The following is a 14,465-nucleotide window of genomic DNA, read 5'->3' as shown; positions in this document are numbered from 1 at the left end:
TGAAAAAGTATCAGAGAGAAAGAAAGAAAGAAAGAAAGAAAGAAAGAAAGAAAGAAAGAAAGAAAGAAAGAAAGAAAGAAAGAAAGAAAGAAAATGGATGAAGTAAGTTCAATGAGGGGTTCTCAAGGACTCTCCTATTCTCAAGGACTCCAATGGGTCATGTCTAAGAAACTATATCAGTTCATTTCTATTTTACTATATGCTAAAAGTTGTCCTTTAAGGTTCTATGTCTTTTCTGAAAGCAATCAGTTTAAGAATAGCTTTTCTCAGGGACTCAGTGACCTCCTTGTTTCTCAGGCTGTAGATGACAGGGTTGATCATGGGAGTCAGGACTGTGTAGAAGACAGAGAAGAGTTTGTGTAGGACCTTGTGAGTGTTAGCTGTTGGAACCACATAGACAGTAATCAGTGTCCCATAGTAAACTATAACCACAATGAGGTGAGAGGAGCAGGTGGAAAAGGCCTTTTGCCTCCCTGTGGTGGAAGGGATTCTCAGGATGGTGGTGATGATACGAATATAGGATGTCAGGACCAGTAGACATGGCACAAATGTCCCTATGGCAGAGACAATAAATGTCAGCACTTGCACAGCCTGGGTATCGCCACAGGACAGCTTTATCACGGGTGAAAAATCACAAAAGAAATGGTCAATTCCTTTTGAATCACAAAACTTTGATTCGAACAAGAAAATATTTATTGTGGTGCAGCCTAGAAAGCTACTTATCCAGGATCCTGCCACTAGCTGGCAACAAACCCTGCCATTCATCAGAGCAGCATAACGGAGTGGATTGCATATCGCTAAGTACCGATCATAAGACATTGCCGCAAGCAGGAGAGATTCTGTAGCTGACAGAATACCAAAGAAATATGTTTGCAAAATGCAGCCCTTAACAGAAATGGTTCTGTCCCCAGTCAGGAGGCTGGCCAGCAGCCTGGGTAGCAAGGTGGAGGTGTAGCAGATCTCCAGGCAGGACAAGTTCCCCAGGAAGAAGTACATGGGGGTGTGAAGGTGGCAATCAGCCACAACTAGTGCAACAATGAGAATGTTCCCTGCCACAGTCACAATGAAGATCACTAGAAACACGAGGAAGAGAAGGGGCTGCAGTTCAGGGACATTCCCAAATCCTAAAAGGATGAATTCCACGATTGGTGTTTGATTTCTTCCTTCTGCTTTCTCCATAATCTGTATCTAGAAAAAGAAAACCATTAAATACTGATGGAGTGCACGCTGTCAGTTTGTGCTGTTGGATACACTAGCAGAAACCTGGAGTAGGTAACCTCATACAACTGCATCTCTCCACTAGAAGAATGAAGTTGTTAATAAACAGAGGAAGCCTAATATAATTAAGAGGTTGAGCTTCCAATACAGGTGAACCAAGAGCATAGAACCCTACTGATTACAGAAATGTCCCCTCTAACTCCCTTAATCTCTCTTGAACTTTAAAGAAAGACCTTTAGGCTGGGATGTTGAAATCTTTATCCCTTCAGTGTCATATCAAGAAACCTAGAAGACATAACAAAAAATCAGTAGATTGGAAATGAAAACTATTGAGAGTTCAACCACGGGTACGTCTCCCCTGCAGCTGGGAGGTGTAATTCCCAGTTTGGGTAGAGGTACACACACTTGCTTGGATCAAGATAGCAGGATAAAATTAGCAGAGAGAACACGGCAGCACACGCAGCCCTTTGGATTGGCCGCCTGTGGACGTACCTAGGATCTCAGATGGGATTGAGCTCTGCCAGCTAGTCTGTGCTGCCCAGGCTACACTGCTTTTTTAGCACCATATCTCCATAGCTCAAAGACAGAGTGTGCAGGTCACCGGAGCAGGGAATTACACTTGCCACATGCAGTATAAACACACCCCATAGGCACACACCAAAACACTAAAGAGGCTGAGGTTTGCACGAAGGTTTATCCAGCTGTCTTCTATCAGAGCAGATTCAAAGACAAATTTGCACCATTTGATAGATGTAGCTGAGAAACAGACACAGACACACAACGAACAAACACACAAACAAAAACAAACCACTCCTAAAAACATACCACGTGTTTCACAATTACACCAGGTTAAATTGCATCAGCTTCATGTGGATTTACACAAGTGCAACTGAGATTGGAATCCAACCGCATATAAAGAAATGTAAGTGAAATAAAAATGAAAACTCATGAAGAGAGAAACTGAAAACTCGTGGCGAACCGGGGAAGACCCGGATGACTGGAAAAAGGCTAATGTAGTGCCAATCTTTAAAAAAGGGAAGAAGGAGGATCCTGGGAACTACAGACCAGTCAGCCTCACCTCAGTCCCTGGAAAAATCATGGAGCAGGTCCTCAAAGAATCAATCCTGATGCACTTGCATGAGAGGAAAGTGATCAGGAACAGCCAGCATGGATTCACCAAGGGAAGGTCATGCCTGACTAATCTAATCGCCTTTTATGATGAGATTACTGGTTCTGTGGATGAAGGGAAAGCAGTGGATGTATTGTTTCTTGACTTTAGCAAAGCTTTTGACACGGTCTCCCACAGTATTCTTGTCAGCAAGTTAAGGAAGTATGGGCTGGATGAATGCACTATAAGGTGGGTAGAAAGCTGGCTAGATTGTCGGGCTCATCGGGTAGTGATCAATGGCTCCATGTCTAGTTGGCAGCCGGTATCAAGTGGAGTGCCCCAAGGGTCGGTCCTGGGACCAGTTTTGTTCAATATCTTCATAAATGATCTGTAGGATGGTGTGGATTGCACTCTCAGCAAATTTGCGGATGATACTAAACTGGGAGGAGTGGTAGATACGCTGGAGGGGAGGGATAGGATACAGAAGGACCTAGACAAATTGGAGGATTGGGCCAAAAGAAATCTGATGAGGTTCAATAAGGATAAGTGCAGGGTCCTGCACTTAGGACGGAAGAATCCAATGCACCGCTACAGACTAGGGACCGAATGGCCAGGCAGCAGTTCTGCGGAAAAGGACCTAGGGGTGACAGTGGACGAGAAGCTGGATATGAGTCAGCAGTGTGCCCTTGTTGCCAAGAAGGCCAATGGCATTTTGGGATGTATAAGTAGGGGCATAGCGAGCAGATCGAGGGACGTGATTGTTCCCCTCTATTCGACATTGGTGAGGCCTCATCTGGAGTACTGTGTCCAGTTTTGGGCCCCACACTACAAGAAGGATGTGGATAAATTGGAGAGAGTCCAGCGAAGGGCAACAAAAATGATTAGGGGTCTAGAACACATGACTTATGAGGAGAGGCTGAGGGAGCTGGGATTGTTTAGTCTGCAGAAGAGAAGAATGAGGGGGGATTTGATAGCTGCTTTCAACTACCTGAAAGGGGGTTCCAAAGAGGATGGCTCTAGACTGTTCTCAATGGTAGCAGATGACAGAACGAGGAGTAATGGTCTCAAGTTGCAGTGGGGGAGGTTTAGATTGGATATTAGGAAAAACTTTTTCACTAAGAGGGTGGTGAAACACTGGAATGCGTTACCTAGGGAGGTGGTAGAATCTCCTTCCTTAGAGGTTTTTAAGGTCAGGCTTGACAAAGCCCTGGCTGGGATGATTTAACTGGGAATTGGTCCTGCTTCGAGCAGGGGGTTGGACTAGATGACCTTCAGGGGTCCCTTCCAACCCTGATATTCTATGATTCTATGATTCTATGAAAAGAGTCATTTTTATCCAGAAGGGAGAATGTGCTTGGAGAAAAATGAAAAACCGGAGAAAAAGAAAGAGTTATATAGACAGAATGAGATAAAAATACACAGAGAGAGAAAGAGATTTTTTATTTCTCCAAATGTTATGAGTAATAAAATATAGACATGTTTAAAGAGAAGTAGCAGATCCTTGCTGTTAAAGCAAAGATATTCGAGCTAACAAGTGTGAAACCTCTTCCTTGCTTTTCCCCTACACATTTCCTGATCATACCTTCTGATCTCTTCATCCACTGACTTACGTTGCGCCCATATAAACTATGTCTATACCAGGCGTGGCAATGGTACATTGAAAGAAAAATGGAAATCCAGAAAAGCACACACACACACACACAAAGAAGAGAGACTATTTTGTTTCAAAATTTTTAGGAGCAATAAAACTCACGTGGTAAAAAATAAAATACACACTTGTCAAAGTTTGACTCAGATTCACAGTTTATCAGACCACTCTGTTTTATTAGCAAAGCTGCTCTGCTAATACATTTAGAAGTGAGCCCCCCGAGTGGGGCTTGTGTCTTTTAATTTATACAGTTTTTTGGAGAACAAGTTACAGAGAAGTTACAGACAAAAGAAGAAAAAGATTTTAGTCACCACCCTTCGAGATCCCTGAGACCAGTCACGTATCTTCAATTACCTGCCACCCTTAACAATCTCCTTTTGCAGCTTCCAGTTAACTTAACTAATTGCCCTTCACACCTTCCATTCTGATGCCTGCTTCTTAGACGTGCTGGCTCTATCTTAATTGCCTCTCCATTCAAAAGCTAACTGTCCCTAAGTGTGCTCCCTCAGATACTTTGTAACATGTTTTGGCATGCCCTCTCATATACAATGTATCCAGCATGTCCCCTTATACAAAGTTATACTTATACAATGTTATACTTCCACACACTCAAGCAACCCATAAACTAGATAAATTCATGGAGGATAAGTCCATTAATCGCTGTTAACCAGGATGGGAAGGGATGGTGTCCCTAGCCTCTGTTTCCTTGAAGCTGGAAATGGGTGACAGGGAATATGTATCTTTATTGCTGTATTGTAAAACGTGAATGTAGTTTACCACTGTGTATTGTGAGAGTGGGCAGGGGAGACATGGCTCCTACCCATAGCAGATGTGGAGAAAATAACTGGTGCCTTTGCCTGTACTGGGCCTGAAACAAACCCCCTTGTAGTCAAGGACTGAGAGTCTTTTCCTTAAGTACAAAGGACTTTGGATCTGGCTCATGATTAAAAGATACAAGATGCTAGAGCGTAGGAAGCATAATGAGATAAAGAATGGTTTGGACTCTATTTTGTATCTCCTAACAGGGTGACAGCTTACCCAGTAGGGGGCTGGTTGGTGATGTGAAGTTGACTTGTGGGGAAGTATGGATTTGATGACGTGCACAAACCCAGTCCAACAGATACCATTCTCTCTTTAATTATATTGCAACCAATACAATTTTACTTAGTGTTGATGAACTGCATAGTAAATCCCTTCACCCACTTTGGTTCCTTACCAAATATATTCAAGAGACCAGATAACCAATGTTAGTCAAGTTTATTTCTATAAACCAGTAATAATATGGTACATTCAAAAGGTAATGGGTTACAGGGAATGTATCACTTGATGATTACCTGTTCTGTTCATTCCCTCTGAAGCACCTGGCACTGACCACTGTCGGAAAGCAGGATACTGGGCTAGATGGACCTTTGGTCAGACACAGTTTGGCTGTTCTTATGTTCTAAATCTGAGAACCATTCATTGCTCTGTCTTAGGCATGTTTTGCTATAACTCATCGGTTCCCCCCAGTATGCTACCTGGAATTAGGATTCCGCTGTGCCCTCTGACCCACCAGTCTGGGCTCCTTCTCACACTTCCTCCGGCATTCACTCAGATAGAGACACACCCTCCTACAGTTACATGCCGGCTCTCTGACCAGCCACTGCATGAACCAACAATAGAGAAGCTACAGTCAAGATAATCAGCAGCTTCCCAGCCTGGGACTCCAGAGCTGCACCACCCTGCCCTGGTCAAAACACCGACCAGTAATAATTTCTTACCTGGTTCACCTCTTCCTGAATGTGGGGGGAATATGCACACTTGGGCTAACCAAGCTGAGATTTTCCCCCAGACACTTCAGTTAAAGGCACACTGGTTTAAGTTAAACTGCAAACAAGTTTATTAACAACAAAAGTGATTATAAGGGATAGGAAACAGATCAAAGCAGAATCCCAGCAAATAAACAAAAATTCAAACTCATCTTAACACACAAGTTAGATTGACTATGAATGAACAGTTTCTCACCCTGACTGGTGATACCAGTAGTTTGGCAGATTCTCAAGGCACAAGCTGCATTTGCTTTGCAGCTTGGGTTTCTCAGGTTTCCATACACAGGCTAGAAACCTCTTTAACCTGGGTCCAGCACTTCCCCCAGTTCACTCTTTGTTCCTCAGGTCTCTCCAGGAATCCTCTTCTGTGGCGTGATATCACTCCCGGCCTTATATAGCTTTAGCATAGGGTGGGAACCCTTTGTTTCAAAACTCGGTTCCCAGACCAGTTTGTGGAAAAATACAGATGTCCCAAGATGGAGTCCAGAGTCATGTGGTCTGGTCACCTGCCCTGGCAGAGTCATGGCTACCATTACTTACAGGCTCTCTGGAGTGTTCTCAGGAAGGCTCACCAGGTGGGAGATAAGCTTCTCCTAAGGCCAATTGTTTTCCCTAATAGCTCATTACCCTGAATTGGCCCTTCCCAATCACCTATGGAGACTGAAAGCATCTTCACTAGTGGATGTTACCCAGATGTAACTACATTTGAAATACAGATACATAGTCAATATTCATAACTTCAGATACAAAAATGAGACATGCATACAAACAGGATAATCATATTGAGCAAATCATAGCTTTTCCAATGACACCTTAAATGACCCGTCTTGCACAAAATGCATCATAATTGTGCTATAATCAATTCATAATAATATCCCTACGAAGCCTATGGGGTGCAGTGTCACACCATCTACTTTCATTTACTTTCCCACTGGATTGAACAAGCAATCCTATTCTTTCTGACATGGGTGGATGCCTGGGAAGGAATTTTTCATTTCTAAATCAGATTATTTCATTTTAACTGTATTGCTTTCCCTTTCACACAGAAGATCTATTCCCAGCCATACCCTAACCCTAACCCTTCCATCACCTTTTCTGAGACAAGATTATAGTCTTTGCACAGCATTTTCCATTCTCTTCTACTATTCATAGTCTTCAATTATCTCTGTAAACTGAGCTTTGGGTTCCTTCCTGGATTTCTCGATCATGCTGCGCTTCTTGGTGTATTTTGTTGTTATTCCCTTTCCAGAAATTACCATCTCTCCTGCTTGGTAATTTTTCCTTCATATGAAATGATGTAATCTCCCTTGATATTCTGCTGGTGGGAATTTGAAACTATTGCATAAGGAAAGTGAATATTTATTTTTAGAAAGGAAAAATAACAGTACAAGGGCAGTCTTATTACTAACCTCAAAGGGAAAGTCATAGAAAACAACTGATTCCAAAAGGAAAATAATGGAGACAGGAAAACTGTTGACACAAATTGTTTTCTTTTTTTTAAGTTCTGCTCTTGTTCAAAAGGAATTATTTTGGGGAAACTTTTCTGGCCTGTGTTCTACACGAGATCCAACCAGATGATCGCAATGGCCCCTTCTGGCCCTGGAATCTATGAATGATCTCTGGGAACACCTTCCAGAGAGATGGGATATTTCTCTGAAAGGTATCCTCATGTTCAGGTGAACTTGCTGGGTTTCATTCAGGAAACACCAACTGAGATTCTATGGATGGAATTATGCTAAAGACCTCTACTGACCTTAAATTCCTTGGTTTCAGAGTAACAGCCGTGTTAGTCTGTCTTCGCAAAAAGAAAAGGAGTACTTGTGGCACCTTAGAGACTAACCAATTTATTTGAGCATGAGCTTTCGTGAGCTACAGCTCACTTCATCGGATGCATCCATGCATCCGATGAAGTGAGCTGTAGCTCACAAAAGCTCATGCTCAAATAAATTGGTTTGTCTCTAAGGTGCCACAAGTACTCCTTTTCTTAAATTCTTTGATTCTCTCAAGTCAACAGTCCAGATTCCCCTCTCACTTAAACCAAAAGTCATTCAGCTGAGGTAAATAAATTCAAGCTCAGGTAAACCTCATCTCGGTAAGAAATGCCAAGCATTTTATCACTTATATATATCATATGATTGCTGAAGTTTTGATGTATCTTGAAGTGTCATACATTGGGATTGTAAACTCATTTGTTATGTTAATTTTCTGTTAAGATTTTAGCATACCTGTGTGTGCTATAAAATAATAAATAATGCTACCCAGAAAACAATAACTCTAGAAGACCTTACATTGTTCTTGTTATCCAGAGGTACTCTGTGAATAAACATAACATGATGTTTACCCATCAAACCACTTTGGATTTTAAAGGGACCTATGGAAGTTAGAAGCCCAATTCTGAATAATTTTTTATGACAATTTGGCACCTAATTCTCCTTGTTTTCTTTGAAAATCTCAGCCATAAAGAATCATGAATTTCTGAGTGTATTCTGAAAGAAAATGGCCTGGTCATTAATTAATATGCTTGAGTGTTTAAGTAGTACCTTTTTTTGGGTGGTGTTAATTAACTGATTAGTCACTCAGTACACTTACATTTCTATAACTACTCCTCAGATAGTCACTCTTACCAAATCTAAGAGTATAGAGTGATAAACAAACTAATGATGAGGAATGGGTCAAACTCCACCAGAAATCATCAACGCTCCACCAACTGGCTTCACACAGGTCCTAGGCCTGGAGCTGTAGCTATGCTTTTGACATGTGTCCACTAGGAAATGGGCCAAAGCTATGAAATTGTCATCATGTTTTACCAGCATGTAGACAGGAGCAAAAGCACTTGGATTCATATCAGTGAAAAGCCCAGCTGACTGTTCCAAGCGCCTTGTCCTAGCCTGTTTGCAACTGGGGAATTTGGGATTTAAATAACTGAAGTATAAACACAACACAAGAATCCCTCAAAGGACTCTAAACTGTGTCTTCACTAATATATCCCACTGGTGATGGAGGGTTTGTAATTAGGGCCTTTGGGTATTAATTAACACCAACATTGGTTGCATCATGTCCTCTGAAATATTGCTAGTAAGTTGCAGTGAGTTTTCAATAGCATGGTCCAAACTATTCCCTGGTGTACCTCCTCTCTTTTCACTGTGGTTATCCCAGGGTCGCATCTGAACCAGTGTGTTTTTATCACTGAGATACTGAGCTGGGTTCTGATAACAGACACACCACTGGAGTAAGGGGAATTACTCTGCATTTACACCAGCATAACTGAGATGAGAATCTGGGCCATTGTGCACATTCTAAGTTCTCCAGCATCTCACAATAATGTGGGATAAAAACTACTGCTATTGAAAGGAGAACGCAGAAGCATGGCTACGTGTTGTGCTTCCATTGTAACCAGTCCGTGCTGCCCATGGAGGCGAGGCACAGTTACAACCCAGACTGTGAAAACACGCACAGAGCTGGAGAGCTGGGATTAGAGCCCCGGTCCTTTATTTCCAAACACTCAGGGCAGAGTGTCAATGGAATTTGTTTTCCTAAAGATGCAGATAGGAACCTAGTGAGATTTTCAAAAGCAGCAGGGGGGACCATACAAAAAATGGACTTTAGCTCCTAACCACTCTAGGTGCCCAAATCCCAGAATCAGGCCCCGGTAGGATTCTCTAAAACTCCACTCAGCTTCTCCCAAACTCTGTAGGCATCTAAACTCAACTTGGGGCCTACTTTTTGCAGTGAAATGCCCTAGGGTGCCTAGGTTTCTGTCTCTCGGCATGTGCACTGGAGCCTGAGACCAGGCATCTGGAGACATACATCCCTGAGTTCCTCCCCCTAACTCACATAAGGGGCCAAATCTGGTAGGTGAGCTCACACAAAAAGTTGGGGTGGAAGGAGGGATTCCATTGTCACTTTTAGCACAGTGGTTAGGGTACTGAGCTGGGATATCAGAGATCCCAGTTCAAGTTCTCCCTCTGTTGGAAGGGGAAAAGGGAGGATTTGAACAGGCTATGTTACTTCTCAAGCGAGTGTCGTCACCACTGGGCAGTGGGATATTATGGTATGTGGGACTTCCTCTGTCGCTCCAGTTGAAGCTGTTTCATGCTGGGTAACTAATAGAAGAGTCATTGGGTCAGCAAGAAAGACAACAAATATAAGAGTGACTCTAAAGCCTGCTGGTTAGAGGACTCCACTTCTTTCTGGGGAGACTGTAGAAAACCCGCCCAAAAGTCCTAAATAAAAAACACCATTTCATGACTGGCTTTGTTCATCACTCCCAGATTTGCCCTGAAGAACTGAGAGATGTGAATGTAGAGTTTTGCCCTCCTTACTTATAAATACGAGTATGCTGAGTCTATGCTGAAGCCGTAGAATCAAGTGTTCCTAGAAAGATTTTCAATCCTGGAGTCATGATATTTAGGTTCCTACATTAGTATTTGGCTGTGGAAATTAACTTGAAAAACCCATATTCAAAAATGTTCCACCTGAATTCATGATGCTGCTTTTTATTGGTTCACATTGATTTTCTCAGCTACCTCTGATAGTCCCAGAGGTGGAGATATGAACACTGTAGCTTGTTACGTATTGAAGGATCTTCATGAGGCAAACCAATCAGGTCATCCTCATTTTCTACCACCACAGCCTGACTAAACAAGCGGGGAAACAACAAAGAAGGTAGAAACCACTAAGCTATACCCCTCTGACTCATTAAACCAGCAGAACGTATCCCCCTTTCTTTTGAATAAAAAAAATACATTCACTTGGATTCTCTGAATTCGTGTGCATGGCACAAGTTTAGCCACAGAATTACTCAGGACCTCCTTTACCTTTGTATTTCACAGGCTGTAGAAGAGGGGACTGAACAGGGGAGTCAGGACTGTTTCGAAGAGATGGAACCCTTTGTTCAGGTCTCTCGGTGAGTTGGACTTTGATAACATGTAGACAATAATCAGAGTCCCATAGAACAGGTGGGAGGTGGGAGGAGCAGGTGGAAAAGTCCTTTTGCCTCCAGGGATTAGGAGGACGGTGGAGATGTAGGATATTAAAGTTAAGAGAAAAGGGGGCAGAGTGAAAAGTATAGGCAAATGTTCATTTATTTCTTACAATTCAGACCTATACGATGCAAGAACACCAAAACTGAGGGACAAAGCAGGCTGCTCCCTAAAATAGAGAGGCCTAATGCTAGCCTGGCTGGATGCAGAATGACTCACAACAACCAGAGCATATATTTCTGTATAGAGATCCCCAGTCTGCAATTGGGACCAGAAAATCCCCTTACGCTCAGAGTGACAGCTTGTAATTTAAACACAGTTCTCAATACCCCACACCCTGCATAAAGATGAATTAGGTTGTGACAAAGTTTCTGGCCTATAGGGAGTAGGTGGCTGATCTAGGAAGAGAAATGAAGAGTCGTGATTCTCAGACCTATGTCTTAACCAAAAGACACCCAACCCTTGATGAATAACCCACTCAGTGTGTATTTCGGTCCCGCCAGATGTTCTGTGGCAGAAGATGTCAATTAGAGCTCAGTGAACCATTGATTTTTTATTTCTCTGCCAGTTCTGGAAAATAAAAGCTTCACCACCAGCCTATGAGTCATTCTCACTTACTTTTCATATCCCAATGACTCATTCATGATGAGAATCAATAGTCATTGGGCTAAAAAGCAAATCCAAGGATGACTCTGTAGCTTGGTAGTTAAGACGCACACTTTGGCTGCAGGAGATCGAAGTTCAACTCCCTCTTTCAATGACTATTTAATTATTTATACCCAATGGAACCACTTTTAAAGGAGAGAGAGAGAGAGAGAGAGCTTTTGCAGAGAGTATTCCACAGGCCAGTACACTTCTTTGCAATGTGGGAGACTGAAGACTTCCCCCCTCCCCGCCCCCATCAGGCATGGGGGATATTGAACGTGGGTCTTACACACACACACACACGAGTGCTCTAACCACAAGTTAAATGTTATAACAGGGGCGCGTTGCTGCTCCGCATCTACGTCCTGAAAGATTTTGGTTGCTTGTTGCTGAAAATATCCAGCTAATTTGAGTTAAATTCATGAATCACTTTGGGCTGACCAAATAAACTATTCATTCAAACAAAGCCTGATACTGTATATACCTCCATCTATGAACCGCATACAGCCCTGCATCAGGGGAGAGCAGGAGGGTGGGGTGGGTGGTCAGGTTTATTTTGTGTCTTTGTCTGTTTCTCAGCTGCATCTATCAAATGGTGAATTTTTTTCTTTGACTCCTCTGTGATAGAGGACAGCTTTGGATAGACCTTCATACAAACCACAGCCCCTTTGGTGTTTCCTTCTGTGTCATATGGGGTATGTCTATGCTGCATCTGGACAGTGTAATTCCCTTCTCTGGCAGATCTACACAAACCATATTTGATTGAGCTACTTTGCTGAAAGCAGAAGTGTACCCTAGGAAGCACAGACTAGCTGCCCGTGCCCCGTCCCACCTGAGATACTGTACACACGTGGCTATCCAAACCTGCAGCCTGTGCTGCCATGTTCTCACTTCTAGTTTTATCCTGCTAGCTGTACAAAACTTTTCCTTTTGGAAAATCTTTGAAAAGCAAGCCTAGCGTTTAATATTAAGTTCTGGTTATCTAACAGTCTTCATTAGGGTTCATGTACGTCTACCCAAGCTGGGAATTACACCTCCCAGCTGCAGGGTAAACATACCTGTGGTTGAACTCTAAATATCTTTCATTTCCAATCTCTTGATTTTTTGTTATGTCTTCTAGATTTGTTGATCTGACACTGATAGGATAAAGATATTTCAAAACCCAGCCCCAAAGTCTTTATTTAGGGTTCTAGAGAGCTTAAGGGAGTTAGACGGGACATTTCTATAATTCAGTAGGGTTCCATACTCTTGGTTCATCTAAATTGGAAGTTCAACCTCTTAATTATATGAGTCTTCCTCTGTTTATCAACAACTTCATTTTTCCAGTGGAGAGATGAAGTGGTATGTGGTCACAGGTTTCCACCAGTGTACAGGTTTCCAACAGTGTAACCAACAGCACAACCTGACTGTATGTCTTCCATCAATATTTAATGGTTTTCTATTTCTAAATATATATTATGGAGAAAGTTGCAGGAAGAAATCAAACAGCCATTGTAAAATTCATCCCTGGACACTCAATAACAGACTTGCATCCACTTCATGTGGATGTATACAAGTACACTTTTCATAAAGAATGTCTCTTACAGTATCAAGTTTTATATAAAGAAATGTCTAATAAATGTATGAAAGATAAATCCTCAAAAAGTAGCAGAGTAACAGAAAGAAAGAAAGAAAGAAAGAAAGAAAGAAAGAAAGAAAGAAAGAAAGAAAGAAAGAAAGAAAGAAAGAAAGAAGAAGTCAGGTCAATAAGGGGTAACCCTGTTCTCAAGGACTCAGATGGGCCATGTCTAAAAAACTGTATCAGTTCATCTCTATTTTACTTTATGCTAAAATTTATCCCTTAAGGTTCTATGCCTTTTCTGAAAGCAATCAGTTTAAGAATAGCTTTTCTCAGGGACTCATTGACCTCTTTGTTTCTCAGGCTGTAGATGACAGGATTGACCATGGGAGTCAGGACTGTGTAGAAGACAGAGAAGAGTTTGTGTAGGATCTTGGGAGTGTTAGCTGTTGGAGCCACATAGACAGTAATCAGTGTCCCATAGTAAACTATCACCACAATGAGGTGAGAGGAGCAGGTGGAAAAGGCCTTTTGCCTCCCTGTGGTGGAAGGGATTCTCAGGATGGTGGCGATGATACAAATGTAGGATGTCAGGGTCAGCAGACAGGGCACAATTGTCCCTATGGCAGAGATAGTAAATGTTACCAGTTGGAGAGTCTGGGTGTCATCACAGGACAGCTTAATCATGGGTGAAAAATCACAAAAGAAATGATCAATTTCTTTGGAATTACAGAACGTTAATCGGAAAAAGAAAATATCTACTATGGCACAGCCCACAAGGCTACTTATCCAGGACCCTGCCACCAGTTGGCAACAAACCCTGCCATTCATCAGAGCATCATAACGGAGTGGATTGCATATCGCTAAATACCGATCATAAGACATTGCCATGAGCAGCAGACATTCTGTAGTTGACATGACACCAAATAAGTATAATTGCAGAATGCAGCCCTTAACAGAAATGGATCTGTCCCCAGTCAGGAGACTGGCCAGCAGCCTGGGCAGGATGGTGGAGGTGTAGCAGGTCTCCAAGCAGGACAAGTTCCCCAGTAAGAAGTACATGGGGATGTGAAGGTGCTGATCAGTCACAACTAGCGCAATAATGAGGATGTTCCCTGCAACAGTCACAATGTAGATCACTAGAAACACGAGGAAGAGAAGGGGCTGCAGCTCAGGGACATTCCCAAATCCTAAAAGGATGAATTTCACGATGGGTGTTTGATTTCTTCCTTCCGCTTTCTCCATAATCTGTATCTAGAAAAAGAAAACCATTAAATATTGATGGAGTGCACGCCGTCAGTTTGTGCTGTTGGATACACTAGCAGAAACCTGGAGCAGGTAACCTCATACCACTGCATCTCTCCACTAGAAGAATGAAGTTGTTAATAAACAGAGGAAGCCTAATATAATCAAGAGGTTGAGCTTCCAATATAGGTGAACCAAGAGCATGGAACCCTACTGAATTACGGAAATGTCCCATCTAACTCTCTTATGCTTT

At 42.4% G+C, this 14,465-nt stretch overlaps 2 protein-coding genes across 2 annotated transcripts; both read right to left on the bottom strand.

Moving 5' to 3' along the window:
• Positions 1 to 216: 216 nt before the first annotated feature.
• Positions 217 to 1,179, bottom strand: LOC144273876 (olfactory receptor 10C1-like). Its single transcript, XM_077832579.1, has one exon. The coding sequence runs from the start codon at positions 1,177 to 1,179 to the stop codon at positions 217 to 219; it is 963 nt and encodes a 320-aa protein (XP_077688705.1).
• Positions 1,180 to 13,249: 12,070 nt separating this feature from the next.
• LOC144273905 (olfactory receptor 5AP2-like) lies at positions 13,250 to 14,212 on the bottom strand. The gene has a single exon (XM_077832618.1). The coding sequence runs from the start codon at positions 14,210 to 14,212 to the stop codon at positions 13,250 to 13,252; it is 963 nt and encodes a 320-aa protein (XP_077688744.1).
• Positions 14,213 to 14,465: the final 253 nt, after the last annotated feature.

This window comes from Eretmochelys imbricata, chromosome 13 (genome assembly GCF_965152235.1).
Source record: "Eretmochelys imbricata isolate rEreImb1 chromosome 13, rEreImb1.hap1, whole genome shotgun sequence".
Taxonomy (NCBI): domain Eukaryota; kingdom Metazoa; phylum Chordata; order Testudines; family Cheloniidae; genus Eretmochelys; species Eretmochelys imbricata.
This window is presented reverse-complemented; position numbering and strand designations above follow the sequence as displayed.

Coding starts and splice junctions, on each gene's coding strand:
- LOC144273876 (XM_077832579.1), bottom strand. CDS start 1,179: ATGGAGAAAGCAGAAGGAAGAAATCAAACACCAATCGTGGAATTCATC.
- LOC144273905 (XM_077832618.1), bottom strand. CDS start 14,212: ATGGAGAAAGCGGAAGGAAGAAATCAAACACCCATCGTGAAATTCATC.